A 23,531-nucleotide genomic window follows, 5' to 3' on the forward strand; every position below is an offset into this window, starting at 1 on the left:
CCAAACTTCATAAATCCCATTAATAAAAGGATGTGTTCCGTAAAACTTGGACCCCAAGGCCCTAGAAGGTCACATGCAGACTCAAGGTCATAGGTTCCCCACCCTGGTTTAGGGGAAGGACTGAGGATGTAATCTCCAATATTTACCCTGAAAGACAGTCTAGACAACGGTTGTATCTGGCAGAATTCTCCTCAGTTTTCCTTTCACAATTAGATTTTAGATTTTTTTTCCTGCACTCAACCCAGAAGCTGAAACTCTAGGAATCTCAATTTCCCAGAACAACCAGTCTATCAGAGCCCTGTCCAGCACATTGCTGCATTATCCTAACAGCACCCAGGCCAGCTCAGCCCTGTAGGCTGACAAGGGGCGTCTCCAGCTTCTGGCCAGATGACACTGGATTTTTTAGGTTCTGCTGCTTTTAAAGCAATACCAGCAGTACTGGGGAGGGCGGGACCTGGCGGCTTGGAATTCAATTGGTCTGTCCACAACTAGGAGCCCCTATAAAATCTCCAGACTTCAGAGATCTGTTTCAGGAGAGACAACAGCTAGTTTTATGAGTGAATGACTGCAACAATCCCAGATGAGGAAATCCTTCTTTCAATGCTGCAACTCAGCAACCGCAGGGAGAAGCCAAGTAGAAAGCTTCCTTTGCAGCAGAAATGCAGTCCTGGATAGAGTCCACCCTGGCCAGAGTTCACCCTGGCCAGAGTCCACCCCGGTCAGAGCCCACTCTGGTCAGAGTCCGCCGGCTAAAGAAATCCCCTTCCACAACGGGAAAGGGGCTTAAGGTTAGGAGAAAGAGAAACCAAAAGACAAATAATCCCATTCCCAGCTTTATCTTCTCTATGCCTCTTATCAGAAATGAGGATTGATTAGAATAAAGATAAGGAAACCAGGATCCTTCAAGTGTCCTAAAGAGATCAGGAAAAGCAAAGGATGAAGAGTTGTGCTGAGAGAAAATGCCGCTGTTCAGTCGGTGCATTTCATATTTGGAAAAAGCAGGTACTTCACCTCTCCAGGAAAAGTCTGTTCCCACCTACCTCTCTTCCCTCCAAGTCTCTACAGAAAGACCAGTTACAAACACTGTGGAAACTTGATCTATGCTTTGACAGTATAAAAAAGGGAGGGGAGGGCTTTTCTGGGAGTGGAGGGCCTTTTTTTTCTTGCCTGGACCCATGATGTCACCAGTGTCCTAAGGGTGAGGAACTTCCTCTTCCAAGGCAGACGAGCCCCTTCTCACCAATTTCTAGTCTTCACGGTATTGCCTGGGGTACTGAGAGATCAAGGGCCGATCTAGTCTTCACGGTATTGCCTGGGGTACTGAGAGATCAAGGGCCGATCTAGTATTTTTCAGAAGCAGGATCTGAACCCAGCTACTTATATTTATGCCATGCGCTCTCCGAAAAACACGTTACATAGACTAAATCCCATTTTTTAGAAGCTAATAACTTAAATGCAAAGTTTTCTATGTTTCCCGAGACCTAGGTTTCTCCAGCAATGAGCTGAGCCACACTGGAGTGGAGAGGCCCCTCATATAGTCAATTCAGCCTCCACCAAGCCTTGAGGGACTTGTTTGCTCTGTAACAAGGTTACTCTTCCAGGGCAGCGGAGGTTTCCCTCATCAGATTGTGAGCTCCTTCGGGGCAGGGATTGCCTTTTGCCTCTTCGTGTGTCCCCAGGGCTTAGCACGGTGCCTGGCACATAGTAGGCATTATATAATAAATGCTTACTGAATTGAACTGAACATCATACCAAACTGAGGGAAGTATTTAAAGTGCCTCTTTCTTACAGTAAAAGACCTGTGATGTCTAGAGATAGTGTGGATTAGCGGATAGAAAGATGGCCTTGGAATGAGAAAGGACCAGATCCAAATCCCACCACTGACACATACTGGCCACATGACCCACACTTCATCTGTAGGCAGCTGAGAGGCCCAGTAGAGTCAACAACACCAAAGTGGGAACCTTGCCTGTGATCCTGACTACCTCGATGCATTTGGGCAGGTCACTTTACCTTTCTCAGCTTCAGTTTCCTCATCTGTAAAATGGGGATAATAATAGCACCTACCACCACAGGATTGTTTTGAATGTTCCTTCTATACTAAAGCTAAGGAAACCTGCTTTTGCTAATACCTATAAGTATCTCATTTCATTCCAATGGGGAACCACCTACACTAACAAGAAACTAGTCTCTCCTTGAGGGTCAAATAATGTATGCAAAGCATTCTGTAAACTTTGAAGTGCTGTATATACACATTAACTCTTATCACTTACCTTCTCAGTCCCCTTGGGTGACTCTCTAAGACTCTGCCTCTCTAAGATTGGTAGACAGTGTTTCCTCACTGGGGGTTTCCTATTCCTGCCCCTGCTCTCCCCACCCCCTCTAGAAAAAATTATGATTTCATCCCTGAGCAACCCCCTCTGTTGATACAAACTGTATGGTTAGCACACTTCATATACTTTCTCTTTTTTCCTACCATCACATTTTACAAAAAAATCATCTGGTTTCTGAGAACGGCCAGTCCAAGCTGAGCTGGGGCTGATCCTCAGATGACAGACACATGCTTTAGTCCATAGCTGGCCCAGGCCTGAAGCCATTCCAGCTTGGATACTCCGGAGCTGTTATTTAATTGGCATAACCTTTGAGAATCCAGTCAACTCTGTGGTTAGAAAGGCAATTTAAGTACACTTAATTATTTCCTGCCTTGTTATCTGAGGTTTTTTAAAAGGCTGTTATGCACCCACCCCTTCCCCCTCCCTCCTAAAAAATAACCCTCTCATAAGAGATTTAGAATGCATGTACATATTGAGAGGGGCAAGTGGAAAAGATGCATCTGAATAAATTATGCATCACCAAAAGATTTACATTTTTAAATCTATGTGTATGAAGCTGCAGAATTTTTTGGATTCTATAAATATGCTCTCTCCTGGCAGAAATGTCACATTCAGGATGAAGACATCAATGTGTACATACAGTCTAAATTTTCTCCTAGAATTACCTCTCTAGGAGTCTGCTCAAGTAGCAGAGCTGCAAGGAAAATACCAGCACCAGCCGGCATTGCTTCATCTCTTCTGCCAGCCCTTTCCTATCTCCTTTCCAAGTACAAAGTCTCTTTGGAAAAATCAGTCCTTGATAAACACTAACATCTCCAAACAAGATGAAGTGGTCACCTAAAAGAGCCTTAGATGTAACACCTCATTGTCCCTGAAGTCAGTCAGTCAGTAAACATTAAATATCTACCATGTGCCAGGAACTGTGCTAAGTGCTTAAGATACAAAAGAAGCAAAAGACAGTCTGCCCACAAGGAGCTTGAGTATGGGAGACACAACAAGAAAATAAATGTGCACAAATTATCTAAAGGATAAATCATAAATAAGGGAGGGAAGGCACTAGAATTACAAGGGGTGGAGAAAGGCTTCCTGTCGAAAATGAGATTTTACTTGGGATGTGAAGGAAGCCAGGGTAGCCGTGCAACCCTCCTCCAGTCCATGGCAACAACTACCACCTGCAACAATGGGCCTCTCTAGCTTTGTCACATCCCTCCCTCACCCCACGTCATTCAGCTAGCCAACAGCCCTGGAACAGCTCCTATTTAGGAAGAGGAGGAAAGAAACTGGAGGAGGAAGGGATGTTAGCAGCCTTCCAGCCCAATCAATATATGAAAAGAATCCTTGCTCCGACACAAACAAGTGGTGACCATCCATCATTTTCTTGAAGACTTCAAAGGAGAGGAACTCACTACCTCTCAAGGCAAGTCATTTATTTTACCTTTGGACAGTTCTAATTTTAAGGAAATTATTCCTGACACCAAGTCTAAATTCTGCTCTGAGCAACTTTTCCTCTTTGTTCCTCCTTCATGTTAAACTGGCCATTTGAATATCTGAGACCAGCTATCATGTTTCCCCAAAGTCTTCTCCAGGCTTAACACGTCCACATCTCAGGATTCCCAAGATGAAGTCCACAGGGAGGACCTACAAGTCCTTGCTTCCACTGGGTTTATACACCTTCCAAACTAAACCTAAGATCCCAGGGCAGGCTTGTCCCAAAGGGCATAGGATTGAGTGATGGAATATTTTGATTTCCACTTTTGACAGGACCATTAACCATTCCTGTGCCATTTGATCAGGCTAGTGTTTGTTTTACTGAAACTGACCAGGAAGTACCAAGGCTTGAATGGGCTAAGGCTCAAGTTGCTACACCTCCGTTGATGTAGCTTCTTGAGGAAAAGGAGGAAGGGGGGAGGGGGGGAAGCCAAGATGGTGGAGTAGAAAGACAGACCTGTAGAAGCTCCCCCACATAGCCCATAAAATACTTGGAAAAAATGACTCTGGACAAATTTTAGAGCAGCAGAAGCCACAAAACGACAAAGTGAGAGAGATTTCCAGCCCAGAACAGCCTGGAAGGCCGACAGGAGGGGTCTATCACACTGGGCACGGAGGGGAAAACAGTCTAGCATGGACCACACGGTGCTGCAGGGACAGGACTTGGAACAGGCTTCGGGGAGCCACCAGCAGCAGTTCCCAGGTTGCTCAATCCACAAATGCCACAGATAGCTTCAAAGGTCAGTGGGAGGGCTCCTTCACCCAGGAGAGGGGAGGTTGATCTGGACTGCCAGCTGCCCCTGGGGAAATTAAGCATCTGATCTGAATCTCAGCCCTGAGCCTGGCCCTGGTGGAACTGGAGGCCATTGTGGTGAGGGAATTCTACTCGAAAATTCTGGGCAGAAATGTTTTTGGTTGCTGCCAGACAAGTGAGCAGACCAAGAGAGGAGTAAACTCCTCTCCCTTGACTGTGCCACCTTGGAAGAACTGAGAACTTACAGATCCCCAGAATATACCATCCTCTTAACAAAGGACTCAAAAGTCAAGTAACTGGCTGGGAAAATTTTCCCCAAAAAAGGGGGAAAAAAATAAGACTATAGGAGGTTACTTTCTTGGCAAACAGGTATTTTCTTCCATCCTTTCAGATGAGGAAGAACAATGCATACCATCAGAGGCCTCCAAAATAAATATGAAATGGTCTCAGGCCATGGAAGAGCTCAAAAAGGATTTTGGGAATGAAGTAAGAGAGGTGGAGGAAAAATTGGGAAGAGAAATGACAGCGATGCAAGAAAATCATGAAAAGTGAATCAACAGCTTGCTAAAGGAGATCCAAAAAAATGCTGAAGAAAATAGCACCTTGAAAAATAGGCTAACTCAATTGGCAAAAGAGGTCCAAAATGCCAATGAGGAGAAGAATGCTTTAAAAAGAAGAATTAGCCAGATGGAAAAGGAGGTTCAAAAGCTCACTGAAGAAAAGAGTTCTTTAAAAATTAGAATGGAGCAGATGGAAGCTAATGACTTTATGAGAAACCAAGAAGTTACCAAACAAAACCAAAAGAATGTAAACATAGAAGATAATGTGAAATATCTCATTGGAAAAACAGCTGACCTGGAAAATAGATCTAGGAGAGACAATTTAAAAATTGTAGAACTATCTGAAAGACATGATCAAAAAAAGAGCTTAGACATCATCTTTCATGAAATTGTCAAGGAAAACTGCCCTGATATTCTAGAACCAGAAGGCAAAATAAATATTGAAAGGAAAGGGAGGAATAAGCATTTATATAGCACTTACTATGTGCTAGGCACATTTTTTTTTTTTTTTTACAAATGATATCTCCTTTGGTGGCTTCTAGCCAAACTAACTGGCTTCCTGTCCCCTAAGAGCATAAAAAGGTCCACTCCATCCCTACAGCTTCCCCAGATAACCAGACAGAGAAAAGAAAGAAGAGCCCTTCTACTCTAAGTGGTTGCAGTGTTCCTGTTGAATGTTCCTTCTATACTGTGACTAAGTAAACCTCCTTTTGCTAATACCTATCAATATCTCATTTTATTCCAAGGGGGAATCACCTACACTAACACAGTAATCCTGTATATATTTGCTTGCATGTTGTCTCTGTTAGATTACAAGCTCTTTAAGAACGGGGACTGTCTTTTGTCTCTTTTTGTATCCTCAATGGGTGGCAGCACCTGGCACACAGTAGGTGCTTAATGAATGTTCACTGATTGATTGTCCATTACACAACTCTATGCTAAAGCCTTGATTTGGGAGAAAAGAAGGGGGTAGGGTGGGGAAGACTAACTCCTAGATCTAAGCTAGCATTGCTGGAATGGAGCATTTTCATTCAGCCAAAACAGAGGTCTCCTCTATCCCCCCTAGCACATCAAAACAAGTGGAAATTAATATCAGAGTATCAGAAATAAACTATCATCTTCCCAAGAGGTCCTGATGTTACATAATAACATCTCCCCATAAGATCACCTGGGACTTCTGTTAAAAAAGGCAAATGGACTTTTATAATCCTTTTTCAACACTTTGTAACCGAGTCCAAGTCCAAATCCATAACTTAGAATTCTGGTGACTGTGTCAAATTCCATTGTTTGAAGAGGAAAGGAGCTCACCGGGTATGCAGGAAGGCCATGGGAAGGAAGAAAGAGAATAAGGATTTATATAGCACCTACTATGTGCTAGGCACTATGCTAAACACTTTTAGGAATTCTGTTGATCCTCACAACCTTGGGAGGTAGGCATTATTGTATTCAAGTTGTGTACAGTTGAACAAAGAGAGGCTACTTGATGGAGATGAAGTGATTTGTCCAGGTTTTCACAGGTAGTAAGTATCTGAGGGTGAACTCAAACTCAAGTCTTTCCAGGTCTGGCACTCTATCCGTTGCACCACCAGATGCCATGGGATCCACGCTGGTCAGTGTGCTGTGGTATCACCTTAATCCTGGGCATCCCTTGTGAAATGCATGGCATGAGTTTCCCCAATCCAGTGGGAACAGGACCTGGGACAGATACACTTGTGCCAGGAGAAATGAAGGTCTACCCCAAAATTCCAAGAGACAGGGGAAGCCAAAGCCAGAGGGTATGGTGGTGGGAGAAAGCAGGCTCAAGAGAAGGCAAACCAAAAGTCTGCTACAAGAAAGCAAATCCATACACCCGCACCTTGAAGAAAAACCTCAGTCAGCTCATAATAGTTACAGGTCTGCTCTGGACATTCCCCTGACAGCAATTTTTTGGACCACCATCCACAGTTTCCTCTTTAGAAATCATTAGAATACTGTGTAAAGATCTAGAACATCTAATGCATATTGTCTAGATCCAGTTCTGGAAATTAATTCAAAAGCATTTATTAAGTGCTTATTATATACCAAGTGCCATGCTGTGCTCTGAAGATGCAAACTGAAAAACTAAGTACTAGAAACTAAAAGTGTGTCTGTACAGTCACAAGCATGAGATTGCACAGTTGAATTACAAATCAAGTAGCAAGGCATGATAAATTTGATCAAGAAACAGTTATGGGGTTAGGTGGTGCAGTGGATAGAGCACCAGACCTAGAGTCAGGAGGACCTCAGTTCATATCCTGCCTCAGACACAAGCTGTGTGACCCCGAGAAAGTCACTAAACCCTGACTGCTTCACAAAAGAAAAAATGTTATGAATGCCTGCCATGTCCTTGCCCTCAAGTACCTTACAAGCCTTCACACACACACACACACACACACACACACACACACACACACACACACACAGTTGGCAAAACAGTTGTGTATGTAAGTTACAAGGACCATCTGAATGAGAGACACATTAAGTGTTACATGATTTCAGGGAAGGAAAACCTCCCCATGGCCTAGGGTGATGGATAAGGCTTCCTACCAGTAGGACTTCAGCTAGTTCAGATTCAGCTGATCAGTGACAGAGGACAGGGCATTCTAGTGCCTTGAGTAGACCAGTTTGGTTGGTTGGGTCCCATTAGGGAAAGCAGTTGAAATTAAAAGAGGGGAAAAGAGGCTGTAGCACCTCAAATACCAGGCTTGAGTTTGAATGATCTCATGACCATGTCATCTCTGAAACATATAAAAGGAAGTTCAAAAGACCCAGTCACTTATCTAGCATTCAGTAAACACCTTCCTAATGTTGTTGGGAAACCCTGGAAGTAGGAAAGTAACAAGGCAGCCCTACTCCAACCCAGTTTAGAATAGTTGCATTTAGGCTTAATTGATAATTAATTATATTATACTATTATTCTATAATATATGAATTGTATTAAATTACATAATTACATATTATATTAATGTCATTAATAAATTAATTATTAATTAATAGGCTTAATAAGAAAGTTAAGAGGGGTAGGGAGAAGAGAGAGTTAGGAAGTCAAAAAATTGAGAAGATCCTTCTTGTGTCAGAACACCACAATGGGACAGGGAAACAACAAAACAAAACATACATGTATCACAGAATTTTGGAGCCAAGAAGAACTCCTTTAGTTAGATTTTCTCAATTTAATGATGAGGTAACTGAGGCCCAGAAAGATTAAACAATTTTCCCAAGGCTACACAGGCAGTCAATGACAAAGGCACATCTGGAACTTGACTCCTAGGCTACCATATTATACTTCTGCTTAGGATGAGCACAGGATATAAGTGGACTACATAAATGGGAAAATGGCTGTAAACAGGGCCTGATTGCCATGCTCAGTTCAAATTCTGCCTCAGATGCAAGCTGTGTGACCCCAAGAAAGTCACATGACCCTGACTGCTTCACAAAAAAAAAATGTTATGAATGCCTGCCATGTGTCCTTGCCCTCTTCGTGCAGCATCAGGGAATCTCATTCACATGGAAGGCCCTGGATGGAAGTCTAGTTTGAAGAGAAGCTGGGAAGACAATGGCCTGCCAAGAACAATATTCTGTCTCTATAAGCAGGCAGGGGAAAGGCCTGCCAAAGGCAGAGCATCTTAAATACAGCTGTGTCATCAAGTAAACCATGAGATTAACACACACAGACACACACACACACACACAGACACACACACACACACACACCCTAAGCATTAATTATAAAACTGTTATCTGTACACTATCATTTGCCAAATGGTGCAAGTGAAAATTAATGGGAAAGAACTAGGCAATGAGCCACCAAAAAAAAAAAAAAATCTCACCACAGTACCTATGAAAACAGGAGGGGAGAAGAGTTCAGGATCAATTCTCAAAATGTCTTTTCCCCCTTTTGAAAGAAAGGAGCACCAACCTCTTTTTTTTTGGAGAAGACCCTGGAAAAGGGATTCCCAAGATGCTCCAAACAGTGGAAAACATGACTCTCAAATACCGTCTCACTCACTGAATGCATATTCTTCCCCCATATACTCTACATGGTAAATTCATTAACTTCTCCCCCACTGAAGTCCCTATTATTAGGTTCAACACAACCCACATTTAGTCAGAGAAACTGAGCATTACCCTACAAGTCAAAATTCACAAGATCAGAAGAAAGGAGAAGGTAGAGACTGACGGTATCTTTCATTCTACAATCTGAAATACTTCTAAGGTTATTTTTTGTCTCATTTTTCTGAAGAAGAAAAAAGGCTTTCTATGGAAGAGGTAGATTTATAAGCACAACAAGAGCTATCTCAGAGGTCAGACTTAGGGATAGAGAGGACAGTAAAAATGGCTTGCAAAGCTTCAGATACTTTGGTTGAAATTTCAGAAAGCTTCTGTTGGCTAAAACAGAAATACATCTAAAAACAGTAGGTGGCACAATGAACACTAAGAATCAGGAAGAGCCGAGTTCAAGTCCAGTCTAGAATACTTACTAGCTATATGACCCCAGGGATGCCAATTTCCCCACCTGTCAAATGGAGATAATAATAGCACCTACCTCCTAGAGTTGTATCAAATGAGACAATATTTATATTAAGATATCAGTATGAGTAAAGGAGGAGTTTTATTTTAGCTAATGATTCTAATTTGGCTAATGATTCTAATCAGGAACTAGAGAAGTTACAAGTGTTTTCCGTCTTAAGTTATCTAACATAAATGTCTCACATAACATTAAAATAATAGCTTTACCCACATAAAGCATTTTACATTTCAGCTTAGTCACCTAGAGATGTAGTAAAAGTATTATGACCATTTTACATTTGGGAAAACTGAGGCTCAGATGGATTAAGGGATAAGACAAAAGTCACACAGCTAGTAAATGGTAGATCCAGGACTCCCTCAAATCCAGCATTTTCCAACTCCAGTTCCACTGTTCTTTTGATAGATTGTACTACCTTCTCCGGGCAGCTAGGTGGCTCAGTGGATAGAGTGCTGAGCTTCTGCAGAGTCAGAAAGACTCATGAGTATGAGTTCAAATTTGGCCTCAGACACCTACTAGCTGTGTGACCCTGGGCAAGTCACTTCACCCTATTTGCCTTAATTTTCTCATCTGCAAAATGGTCTGGAAAAGGGAACTGACAAATCACTCCAGCATCTTTGCCAAGGAAATCCCAAACGGGACCACATAAAACATCAGACACAATGGAAAACAACTAAATAACAACTGCTACTTTCACCAATAAACTGGTGAGGAAGTCAAAAATAGAAGGCTCATATGAAAAAACACTGGGGGAAGAACTTTTCTTAGCAAAGAACAGGAAACAAAATGGATGTGTTTATTATTTTAACAAGCTGGTACATGAATGCAATGGATTGTGACAATGTAAAAAATAACCAATAATAATTCAGAGCAACTTGGGAGAAATAGGATAAACTGATACAGAACAAAATATGCAAGATCAGGAGAAGAATTTACATGATGATCACAAAAAAGTAAAGGAAAACATTTAAAGACTTTCCAACTATAATCAATTCAGAGACCAATCACGGCTTCAGAAGACTGATGAAGGAAGCCTTCCACCTCCCAGAATTGGTGGATAAAAGGTTCACAATGAGACATACATTTTCAGTTATGGAGTACGTGTTGATTTGTTGTCCTGGATTCTATATTGGGGGACAGGGGCTGGTAGGAAAGAGGGAAGGAGCTAAAAGAAATGACGCTGATATTTTCAAAAAGGAGCATAGATAAAACATTTTTACAAATAAAAAGCAGGTGGCACCACACCCTACATTCCCCTTAAAAAAATAATATAGAAGGATGCCCATTCTAAATGTTATGGATGATGGGGATTTGGGCATTTTGCAATCAATTAAAGAAGTTTTGGGTACCCCCAAGGCAAAAAATAAAAATAATCCTTCCAAAGGATTAAGTTGATTGATGAGCTTGATTATTAACAGATAAATAGCTCCATTATTAACAGATAAATAGCTCCAAGCATTTTTTCTTATTGTTACAAAAAAGAAAGAAATTACATGGGTGTCCATTTTGGAAATGGCTAAATAAATTATGGTTTATGAATGTAAAGAAATATCATTGCACTACAAAAACATCAAGAAGCAACAAATGAAAAATTCAGAGAAACATAAGAAAACATGTTACATCAAAGGAAGCAGAATCAGGAAACAATATGTAAAAGGACTATAATCATGAAATGAAAAAAAATACTAAAATGAAGCAAAATGCTATGTGAAGTCATGGCCCTGTAGAACAGATGAGGAAGCAATCCTTCCTTTCTGGAGATGGCAGAAAAGGAATGGAGAATAGAGCCTACAAGTCAGATGGAATCCTCGTGTTGTTTGGTTTTCCTTGTTTTTGTTACAAGGAAAGACTCATGGGGTATAAGGGTAGCATGTGGAAATTGCTATGCTGAAAAGCAAAAGACATAAACAAATTTTAATTTTTTTAAAAGAGCTTCTCGGGAGAAGGAGCCCCTTTTTAGCCTATCTAGATACTACCTCCAAATCATCCTGTATCTATCTTCCTTGTACCCAATTGTTTACATGTGATCCCTTCCATTAGTATAAGAGCTCTTTTAAAAGCAAAGGGTAATTTTTGCCTTTCTTTTTATCTCAGCACTGACCATAGTGCCTGGTACGTAATAAATGCTTAATAAATGTTTACTGACTGACTACCTCCCCACTTCATAAAAGGGCTGCTGGGGAAGCTACTTAGAATGATGACCAAGAGAGTTCCAAAGCTTCCGTACCAGCAGTCTTCCTTTTGTGAGCATTAAGAAAATGCATGTATGTTTGTGTGCCTCTATTACCTACACTTCCGCCTCTGAGGTGGCTAGCCAAGGATCAGACAACCTGAAAAGTGATCAGTGTGCATGATTTCTTAGCATTGGAAACAAGGATTGGAAAAGGTGAGGTAGGTAGGACTACAGAAAGGTCAGATCCTCTGGAGGCCTTCCCCATCCATCCCAACTTCATTTTCAGTGTTTAGTGATCACTTCCTCCAGTGAACCCCAATGTATATGTCATAACAAAACATATCTTTAGGTGATGAAACTCTGTCTTTTAAATGCCTGTGCTTTCATTTCTCTGCCTAGAATGGAAAGACAAATAAAATGATCACTCCATTGACACTTGGCCTACGTTTCTGGGGAGGGAGGATGGGTATGGAGCTGTAAACCTGTGAAATTATTCAGGTAGAGATCTTGTGCTGTGAAACTTTCCTATCACTGGGATTTACTACTCTTCTGTAACTTACAATCATGAAAGAGTTGCCTGGGGCATAAGAGGTTGAGCTTGCCTGAGGACTCACTATACCAAGTGCTATCAGAGGCAGTCGGCCCTTTCTCCATCATGCCAGGATGTGCCTTTTAAAATCTATCCCAGTACTTTATTCTCCTGCCCTTCATTCCTTTCTCTGCTTCTACCTCCATGCTGGGGATGAGGGTGGCAGTGACATGGGCCACTGAGATTCTTGCCCTTGGAATTAGATCCTAAGAAAGAGACATTAGAAGCTATTTAGTCCAACTTCTTCATTTTATAAACAAACAGAGATCCAGGGAAGTAAAATTATTTGTCCAAGGTCATAAAGGCAAGTATCAGAGAAAAGATCTGTACCTGGCTCTTCTAACTCCAAGCCAGTGCTCTTTCCATTCCATTAGGACTCACAGTACTGTTTATGCTGCCTTCCATAAACTTGGGGTTCAATTGCTTTGGAAACAGTGAAGGCAAATCCTTTAGAATTTTCTGTATTGTTTCATCACCTAAAGATATGCTGCCTGCCTTCCTTGGAAAGTAGAGAAAGCTTATCCTATTTCACACCGATCTCTAGCCCTTGGCATAAGAAAATAGGTGGTATTCCATCAGGTCTTCTGCCTTCCTGGAAGGGGAAAAACACCATCTCTTCAGTTCCTCACTTTGACCTCTCACCTGAACTGCTTAAGGCCCTGAGAAGACTCCACCTATGGCAACACCCTTAGAGATGTCGATAACAAACTTTGATCTCATTCTTCAAAGATTAACTCCCACCTGCTGCTGAATGAAGCTGAGGGAAATCACAAAACCACTGCAAATATATGTTACGTAATCTCAAATGGGCCCTTACCTTGGTAAGGCAATACTTTTACACCTCCCTGAGTCACTGTCCCACCCTCTCAGGTGAGAACTTTGTCTCCTACTTCACTGAAATTTCAAGCCATTTGCCAAGCATCTTCCCCTTCCCCCACTCCTCATCTCACATCACTTTCCCCAATATCTCCTCCTTCACTCCTGTCTCACAAGGGAAAGTAGCCCTTCTCCTTGACAAGGCAAACAAACCTCTTGCCACCAGAGCAAGCTATCTGATCCCATCCCTTATCATCTCATCTCCTCCAGCAGATGGCCCCTTCTCATTCCCACTCTTACTTACCTTAGATCTCTGTCTGCTGACTGCTTCCCTACTACTTACAACATGCTCTTACCTTCCCTGTTCTCAAAAAACCCTAATTTGATCGCCCATCCTCATTAGCTATCATTCCATAACTCTCCTCCCTTTTGTGACTAAATGCCTTGAGAAGGCTGTCTTACATTAGTTGCCTCCACTTTCTTTCCTCTCATTCTCTTCTTAAGCCTCAACTTCCTGTCCCCCTGTCATTCAACTGAAATCATTCTCTTCAAAGGTACAAATGATGTCCTAAATACAAACTCAAAGGGCCTTTTCTCAAGCCTCATTCTCCTTCACCTCTCTGTAGCATCTTCAAGCATCCTCTTCTCCTTAATATTCTCCTTTCTCTAGGTTTCTATGACATTACTGTCTCTTGCTTGCCCTCCTACCTGCCTGAGCAATATCGAAGACTCCTTTGCTGAGATCTTCATCCAAGTCATACTCATCCAAGTCATACCCACTAACCATGGGTGTCTCCCCAAGATTATGTCCTGGGCGCTTTTCTCTTCTCCTTCTATACTATTTTACTTAATGATCTCATCAGCTGCCATGGATTCAATTATCTCTATGCTGACAATCCTCAGTTCTTCTTATCCAGCCCTAACTTCTTCCTAAGCTCCAGATTTACATCTCCAACTGCCTACTGGACACCATGAACTAAAAGTCCTATGGATATCTTAAACATAACATGTCCAAAAGTGAACTCAACATCTCTGCTCCAAACTTTATTTCCTTTGAACTTTTCTGTCACTGTCAGACACCACAAACCTCCCAAGCACCCAGGCTCATAACCTAGGCATCTTGCTTGACACTCACTCTCTCACAGATACTCTATCCAATCTGTCAACAACTTTTTCCCCACTCTGGTCCATCCTCCACTGAGCTATCAAAGTGATCTTAAATCGAATGTCTGACCATTTCACCACCAGCACCCCCACTCAATAAACTCCAGTGCATCCCAACCAGCTCCAGGACCAAAGTTCCTTGCTCAAAGTCCTTCCTAACCTGATTACCCCTCACCCCTATCTCCTACCTTTCCAGTCTTCTTACCTTTCCCTCCCACACTCCAAAATCCATTGACACTGGCCTCCTTGCTGTACCTTGAACAAGAAATTCCATCTCCTATTAAATAAAATATAAGCAAATAGGACATAACATCTTCAAACTCTTATACACAACAACTGCATCGTATCTATAACAGGAATTTAGGATTTATTCAATATTAGGAAAATAATAGGGCATATTAATGGCAACATTTTTTTTAAACCTGAAGTAAAAAACAAAAGAAATTCCACCTCCCACCTCCAAGCATTTTCACCAACTGAACCTAAAAGCTAGGAATGTTCTCCCCCCCTCCTGATCCTGGCCTCCCTGTTTTCCTTCAAGTCCCAGCTACAATCCCACTTTCCACAAGAAGCCTTTCCTGATCCCCCTTAGTGCTAGCTAGTGCTTTCCTCCTTTTGATTATCCAGTTTATCTTGTATATATCTTGTTTGTACACAGTTGTTTGTATGCTGGATCTCCCACTAGACTGGGAGTGCCTTTGAGAGCAGTGATTTTTTTTTTTACCTTTCTTTGTACCCTCAGTTCTTAGCACAGCGCCTGGCCCACAGTAGGTACTCATTCTATGTTCACTAACTGATTTGCATTTAAGAATATAATCAATTTCCCCAGAAGTTTAACCCAAAATCACCAAGACCATTTCCAAGCCATCCAACATGGGGGGGAAGGGGAAGGCAAGGAGAAAGGGTAAGGACAACTGAGTGTTTTCAAAAGTGTTCTGCTTCTGATAGCTCTCTATGTTCCTACATATATTTTGTGACTTAAGCATAAAACAAAAAGTAGGTCAGAAGACTAGATTTTACTTATCATGATGCAGTTGTATCTTGAAAGCCTAAAGATAGTGAAGGATTTAGATTAAAAAAAGATAACTTACTAGTGATAAATCGTATATAACCCCTACCTTCTGCAAAATGCCAAGGCCCTTAGAACCAATTGCTAGTGGCAAGGATTATCCTTGCCCCTTTATAGATAAACAGGCATATAAATGAAACAGGCCAGTTAACTGGCCCATCATTACTCAGCAATTCAGTAGTGAAGGTAGCAAGAAGCACCTCTCTCCCTCAAGTTGTTAGATCATTCCATCAAATTAATGCATACATACACACATATACACATACATACATACACATATGATCTGCCCTTGTGCCCATGTATTTATTTAGATTTGATAAAGCAATTGCTTTACAACTAACATTCTCAAGTAAGTGATGACTATTATAGCCATTTCACAGGTGAAGGAATGGCCTCCCCAAGACACCCAAGAGAATATATGTCTGCTAAGGAGCTCTTTCCACTACAATACGTTATTTCTGGGACCTCTTTCTCTAATCGCTCCCTCAACTGAGTCACCTCAAAATTCTGCTTTCCTTTTACTCCCACAATGTTGACCCTCAAATTAAGGAAATACTCCTTTACTAACTACTTCACCCCATTACTTCATCCAGAAGTAGTGGATTACCAAGGACACTTGAGGAGGGGGTGGCTTAGGCAAGTGGGGATACTTTAAAAGATCCGAGGCCACCAAAAGTACCCTCCAAACTAAAGAGGAACCAGAAACAAAGAACAAATCTCCTTGGGGGCTTTCTTTCCCCCTCCCCCACACCCGGTGTAAAGTACACCAGGTGAAGAGCTGGGTTTAGAAACTCTTGATGTACTTTCCGGAAAGGAAGGGCCCCCTGCCTACTCCCCATTCTCTCCATGCCCCCCACCCTCACCCAAACGCGCAGTAGAGGAGGAAGTGAAAACTATCTACCCAGCCTCCCTAAATGGACTTGCTCTCCTTTCAAGTGCAGGTGAGAACAGAACTTTCTCTACTCCTCCCCACCTCCACTACACCCCCATCTTCAAAGATCTTGGCCAACCGTTTCCTCTAAGTAGTTCTCTTTGCAGACACCTGAAGTGGACATGAAACTCTCCAGAATAATGATAGGGCACTCTTTTTGGAAGCCCAAAGCCCTCTAGCCACACACTAGGAAAAAATGCTGTAGCCCTGGCATATCATTGCTTTGGGGAACTCCCAGGTGAGGAAACTCCTTCCAGCCCCACATACCGACTGGCACCAAGTCAGGCCGCAGAAATGGATGTGAGGGCAGTCAGCGAAGGTATACAAATACACGAAAAACTAAACCCGGGGCTCACCCTTGCCGAAGTTTCTCCGAACAGAGGTCTGTTGTCCAGGCCACTGGTGCCATAGGTCCTAGTGGTAAAGTCCTCCATATTCCCCCTTTTCTGTCCCTTTAAAAAGCAGCTGTTTGTTCACTCCGATAGGCTCTCACAACAAAGTCATCTCCGTCTCCAGTGGCCTTAGTCCCACGATCCAGGGTGCTGCTATTTAAGGTATTGTATTCATTGAGGGCAAACTATCGATTGGAAACGAGAATGGCTATTAAGGTGGGCGCTCAATGCCGGGGTCGGAGATCATTTCCTCCAACTTCAGAGTCCTTCAGGCGAGATGCTGCCGCAGGGGGGTGGGAAGGGATCACAAGCAGGCGGCCAACAGGTCCTCCGGAGAAAGTTGTACTGAAAGGCACCACCTTTTCAATCACCCTGCCCCGCCCTCCGGCCGCAAACCCTACCCCCTACACGGTGGGAAGGAGTAAGTAGCTCCCCTCCCTTCAAAAGGGCTTCTTTCTGGAACCCCAACAATAAGTTATCGAGTCCACTTTCTCCTGCTGCCCCAGAGTCCCACAGGAAAGGTCTCTGAGGCTCAGGAGTCGAGACAGACGAAAAGGATGAAGGGGTGCAGAAAGAGGGACCCCGTCGCTTAGAGCCTTTCTAAGCAGCAGTGCCGGGGCCCTTTCTACAAACGAGCCAAGTTGGGCCGCATTACTACGAAAGGGTGCCCTTCTCCCCACCCCCCACCCCCCACTCTATTGCCAAACCGGTGCGGGAGTAAAGCAGGCGTCCACCAAGCCCAGGAGCCCCAGGTCTGCGGGGCTTTCCACCGGGGCCAATCTAAATCAAAGCGGTAGCCGCGCCCCGTAAACTTTCCTTCTTCCCTCCATGGTGGCGTCCCTCCCCCAGCTTCTTCAGCCAGGGGGGTGTTTCCGAGCCAGAAGCAGGTCTTCTTAGACCCCGGTCTGCAGCGGGACCAGCGGCCTGGGGAAGGGAGAGGGGCAGATCCTTCTTAAGCCCTGCGGAGACTGATCTGTCTTTTAAGGGGCTATGCACACGACCGGGCTACTACACGACTCGGCCCCGGGAGTCCAGAGCCCGGAGCTGATCACGGTCTTCCACTCGGCGGCCAGGGTAATCCTCTGGGGGAGCATCCTGACAGAGTAGAGTAGGGACGATGGGAAGGAAGGCGCCCCCTCCCCCCGCGCCAGCCCCAGCGCCCCAGGCAGAGTCCCGGGGTGGCCGGATCCCCGTCTGCTCGGTGCGCCGCGTCCGCAAGGAAAAGGCCAGCAAACGTTCGCAGACAGAGCTCCAGCGGTGCTAGCATTCCATCGGCGCCGCGGGGTTCTCGGCTGCCCAGCCCGCGTTCGGAGGACAGCGGCACGGCGAGCCAAGCTCCCTGCCCCCGGCCCCGCGCTTTCCTGGCTAGCCCACAAGCACTGTCGCAAACCAGCCCTCCCCTCTCCGCGGCTTCCAGCCTGCCAGCGCGTCACGGCCCGGGCGCACCAATGTGGCCGGCCGGAGGAGGAGCGCGGGGGCACAGCTTCGCTCTGGAACTGCGGCTTTATTCCCAAAGGGTCGGCGAGTGTCTAACGCGAAAGCCCCGCAGCCCGGGACCCTGAGACCCGCTGAGACTGCGAACACGGTCTTTCCCCTTTCCCCACCACCACTGGGGCTGAAGTAACGCCTTAACGTTAACACGCAGATCGGAGGGCCTGAAACCGAGCGGGGAGAGGGCAAGGCGGAGGGGAGAAGGGGAGGAGGAGGGCAGAAAAGTTTGCACATTTGTACTAGTTTCCGGGAGGCCGCTCCCTGGAGGGGTGCTATGCAAAGGGACTTCTCGGACCCGGTCAGTTTTTGAATTCTGACCGACCAGGCTTGGCAGAGCCAGAAAAACCATTTTTACTGCAATTCCTTTTCTGCGGAGTGGGCGTGGGGAGGAGTGTGGCCCGGGTTTCAGAGGGGTGGGCGCAGCTGGAAACTGAAACGTGTAAAAGACCAACAGGTGCTGGCAACCTCGTCTTCTGATCCCCGTAGGCCAAGGTAAGTTCTCCGCCTCCTTCCCAGCCCCCACACGAACCAACCAACCAGTCCCTAGCTCATACTTTAACGGGACGCAGTACCACGTGCCTGTCTTATTTATCTGCATTCCTTATTTATCTGCATTCCTTATCTCCCATTAGACTGTAAGCACCTCCAAAAAAAGGGCCCGTCTTAGGTCATCTTTGTAGCCATCACGATGTAGAAGATCAATAAATAACTGAATGAATGATCACACAGTAGATGGAATGCGCTTTAGAGCACAAAGACCAAAGTTAGCGGGGATAGATACTGCATTCTAGTGCCTGGTGCTTAATAAGTTGATTCATTGGATGAGTATAATTTGCAGATCACTGTGTCATGCGCATTTCTCTTTGCCTAACCCCTATTCCCTGGTGCCTTGTGCAATTAACTAAGCTTACCTAGAAGATTGGTTAGTTGTGCTGTGTCAGAGTACTCTTGCAAAATGGATTTAGAGTCTGAGACCTGAGCAAATCACTCTCCTCCCCTCTTCCCCTTCCCCTTTTCTCCTTTCCTTTGTTCCCCTCCTCCCCTCTTTCCTCCCCCCGCTTCTCTCTGCCTCTTTCCCCACCTCCCCCTTTTCTCTCTCTCTCTCTCTCTCTCTCTCTCTCTCTCTCTCTCTCTCTCTCTCTCTCTCTCTCTCTCTCTCTCTCTCTCTCTCTCTCTCTCTCTCCCTCCCTCCCTCCCTCCCTCCCTCCCTCCCTCCCCCTCTCTCGCTCTCTCGCTCTCTCGCTCTCTCGCTCTCTCCTCTCTCCTCTCGCTCTCTCTCTCTCCTCTCTCCTCTCGCTCTCTCTCTCTCCCTCCCCTCCCCAGATATAAAGCAAGGGAGTTGGATAAGATGACCCCTGAAGCTCTTTTGCTGCATTGCAACACAATCTCTCCCTGTGGGCATCTCTAAGGAGTATCTACACTGGTTCTTCAGTGTTAGTTGACTAACAAGTCTTGCTAAAATTCAGACCAAGCTGCTCTCTGCTTTTCACAACTACAAACCTCTGCAGAGCAGAAAGCAGTCTCACTGAAGGAAAGGATCGGATCATTTTAGGGACCTGCCCCACAGTTAGTTATTGTACTTTCATATCTTGGTGCTTTTCATGTTAAGTTTCTAAGCTGTCAAATATGTTGTAAGATTTTCTACACGAAAAACTGTCCCAAAATCTTAAAGTTACAACATGAGATGAGCATATGATATGCCTTCCAGATTTCAAAATTATAATCAGTATTGTGAAAATGTAAACAGTGTGACCTAGAGAATAGAGAACTGGCCTCTTAGCCATAAAAACCTCTGGCATATGGCTTTATGAAGCCGGACAGGTCACTCACTTCTCTGTATTCTAGGAAATGCTCTTAACACTTCAAGCTCCAGAAGAGGGGCTAATTTATATTATAGGTAAAAGGATTTTCCTCACTCAGGAGTTCTCTCTGCCAATGAAGTCACAGGTTATCTCAAACCCCAAGCTACAAAGGTTAAAATTTCACAGGTAGAGGATAAAGATTATGTCTCTCAAGCAGGATCAATGTGTCAGTTTATTACTTAATTACTTTGTTGTAGGAAAGGGTTCTTTGAGTAGACTACTGAGAAATATCAACCACCTTTTAAAAAGGTGTAAACATCTAGTTAAAATCCCTACACTGCTACACAAAATCAAAGAGAAAAACAGAGTTCAAATCAATAAGATGATCTACTTATCTCATGACTAAAATAATACATATTGCCATGCACGAAAATGTACTTCTTGTTCTGTTCTTGTTTTTATAGCTTGTTTTCAAGACCATCTTGTACCTGTTCACTGTTCTGTAAGTTTTACATTTTGCCTTTGGTCCAACACAGTAAAGTTCTGTTCTCATCAAAAGAAAAGAATTACCTTCATTTTCATGAACTTCAGAACTTCTCTTTGGCAGGGAACTTAGTCTTGTCAGAACGAGGCTAACAAAAAATAAAAAGTGAAGGCGAAATAAACATGGGCTAGGTGTCCAGATCAGGGGGTGGAATTTGAACTGCATTCCCTCTTCTTCCACCTCCAATAAGGCTAAAATAATAAATTAACTTAATATCATGTCCAAGACCTGAGCCTAGGGGATGGGAGTTAAGGAAAAGGGTGGAGTTTACATATTTCAACTAGTCTTTGACCAGTTTCCGGGAAGGAGTTTGCAGATAGGAGGAAACTGCTCTCTGTCCTCTCTTGGTGGGCCATGAAACAGTGGCGAAAATTATTGGTGTGGTTTTTTTTTTAGGAGAATTCCCATATGTATCCATTTTTAAAAATGAAAACAAAGTTCAAAAAATGAACAAACGTGAGATTCAATTTAATCACTTACTGTCTTACAGGCTACTTCCCTCTGCCTACAAACCACACCTATGTCTCCCATACCTTCTAGAAAACCCTCATATGACCCATCCATTACTGATAGCTATCTTCATTTATTTCTCTTCCTTTCTACGGTTAACGGCCTTGAGGAAAGCTCTCTGCCATGAGTGCCTCTCCTTCTTTTCCTCTTGTTCCCTTTTTAACTCCCTACAGTCTGATTTTCTTTTTTTTATTAGTTTATTTGTTCTCAGTTTTCTACAATCTCTTCCATATATCTTAGATTCTTCCCTCTCCCTCTCCCCTCCTTCCCTGAGACAAAGTGCATTGTTATATAGGTTCTACACATATATTCTTATTAAATACATTTTCACCTCAGTCATGTTGCATGGAAGAATTAAAATGAATGGGAGAAACCATCAAAACAAAACATAACACAAGAGAAAATGGTCTGCTTCATTCTATGATCCAGTTCCATAGTTCTTTCTCTGGATGTGAAAGGCATTTTGTCTCTAGACTCCATTGGGAATTTTTTAGATCTTTGCATTGCTGTGAAGGACAAAGTCTACCAGAAAAATTCCTTGCACACTGTGGTTGTTGCTGTGTACAAAGTTCTCCTGGTTCTGCTCCTTTCATTCAGCATCAGATCATATAAGTCTTTCCAGGCCTCTCTGAAGTCTTCCTGTTCACCATTTCTTACAGCACAATAGTATTCCATTACATTCATATACCACAACTTGTTCAACCATTCCCCAATTAATGGGCATCCCCTCAATTTCCAGTTCTTGGCTACCACAAAGAGAGTTGCTATAAATATTTTGTACATGTGGGACCATTTCCCATTTTTATGATCTCTTGGGGATACAGTCCTAGGAATGATATTGCTGGGTCAAAGGGTATGAACATTTTTGTAGCCCTTTTGGCATAGTTCTAAATTACTCTCCAGAATGGTTGGATCAGCTCACAACTCTACCAACAATAAATTAGTGTTCCAACTCTCCCATATCTTCTCCAACATTTATCATCTTCCTGTTTTGTTATGTTAGCTACAATCTGATTTTCAATCTGAAACTGGTTTCTCCAAAATTCCTAATGATCTCTTAGTTGACAAATCTGATAGTCTTTTCTCAGTCCTCATCCTTGACTTTTCTCCTTTGATATTCTCTATCACTCTCTTCTCCATGGTTCACTCTCTTCTCTCTAGGTTTTCATGAAACTGGTTTTCTTCCTACCTGTCTGACCCCACCTTCTATCTCCTTTTCTGGACCTTTACCCAGGTCATACCCATTAGGACATCCTCCAAAGCTCATACTGGGCTTTCTTCTCTTTCTGTGTTATCATGTCTCTTGGTATTTCCATCATCTCTTCCAGAATCCCAAGGATTTAGTGATCATCTCTATGCTGATAATTCTCATATCTACTTATCCACCCCTAACCTCTAGACTTGTATTTCTGTTTACTGGATTTCTCAAACTGAATCTCCTAAAGACATCTTCAGTCCAACATGTCTATGGGACTGCTGCAGCATGGACTATTGCAACAGCCTGCTGGTTGGTCACCTCTCCTCAACTCTTTCTCCACATCCGTCTGTTCTCTACTGAGCTGGCAAATTAATCTTCCTAAAACACAAATTTGATTATGCATACACACACATATCCTGCCTCAATGAATTCCAGGGGCTTCCTTCCTAGAGGTCCAGGATCAAATATAAAGTCCTTTGTTTGGCATTCAGAGTTCTTCATCACCTGGCCCCCTTTGTAAGCTTCTTATACCTTACTCCCCCAACACAAAGTCTTTCACCCAGTGACGCTGGTGTCCTTGCAGTTCCTCACACGAGACACTCCATGCCCCACCTATGGGCATTTTCACTGGCTATCCTCCATGTCTGACTTGTCCTCCCTCTTCACCTCTGTCTCTTGGCCTTCTACAAGAAACTTTTTCTAATGCTCCTTAATGCTAGTGCCTTCCCTCTGTTCGTTATCCTTTCATTTATCTTATCAATATCTTGTTTGTACGTAGTTGTTTTTATGTTGTCTCCCTCATTAAACTGTTGAGTGCCTCAAGAGCCAAAACTGTTTTTGCCTTTCTTTGTTAAATCTCCAGCTCTTAAGTTTAGTGCCAGGCACATAGAAGATGCTTAATAGATGTTTGTTGACTGACTAACTCCAGACATTGCATATGACGCAATTATTTAATACTATATTACAAATGGAGGCAGCTAAGTGACACAGTGGATGGAGTGGTGGGCCTGGAATCGGGAAGATTCATCTTCAGGAGTTCAAAATCTGACCTCAGATGCTTATTAGCTGAGTGACCCTGGACAAGTCACTTACCCCTCTTTGCCTCAGTTTCTCATTTGGAAAATGAACTGGAGAAGGAAATAGCAAATCATTCTAGTATCTTTGCCAAGAA

General features: G+C 43.4%; 1 protein-coding gene across 2 annotated transcripts in view; it reads right to left on the minus strand.

Moving 5' to 3' along the window:
* The window catches only part of TMEM243 (transmembrane protein 243), a 33,709-nt gene that overhangs the window by 8,272 nt on the left and 1,906 nt on the right, over window positions 1–23,531 (minus strand). The window contains exon 2 of one of the 2 annotated variants that reach the window (XM_072653242.1): window positions 20,679–20,740. In XM_072653242.1, the coding sequence (XP_072509343.1) occupies window positions 20,679–20,690 (12 nt within the window). In that variant the 5' untranslated portion in view covers window positions 20,691–20,740. Of the gene's footprint in view, window positions 1–16,779; window positions 17,940–20,678; window positions 20,741–23,531 lie in introns of those variants that run through there. The other variant, XM_072653241.1, reaches the window with a different exon arrangement.

The sequence above is a fragment of the Notamacropus eugenii genome, chromosome 3 (assembly GCF_028372415.1).
Source record: "Notamacropus eugenii isolate mMacEug1 chromosome 3, mMacEug1.pri_v2, whole genome shotgun sequence".
Lineage (NCBI taxonomy): Eukaryota > Metazoa > Chordata > Mammalia > Diprotodontia > Macropodidae > Notamacropus > Notamacropus eugenii.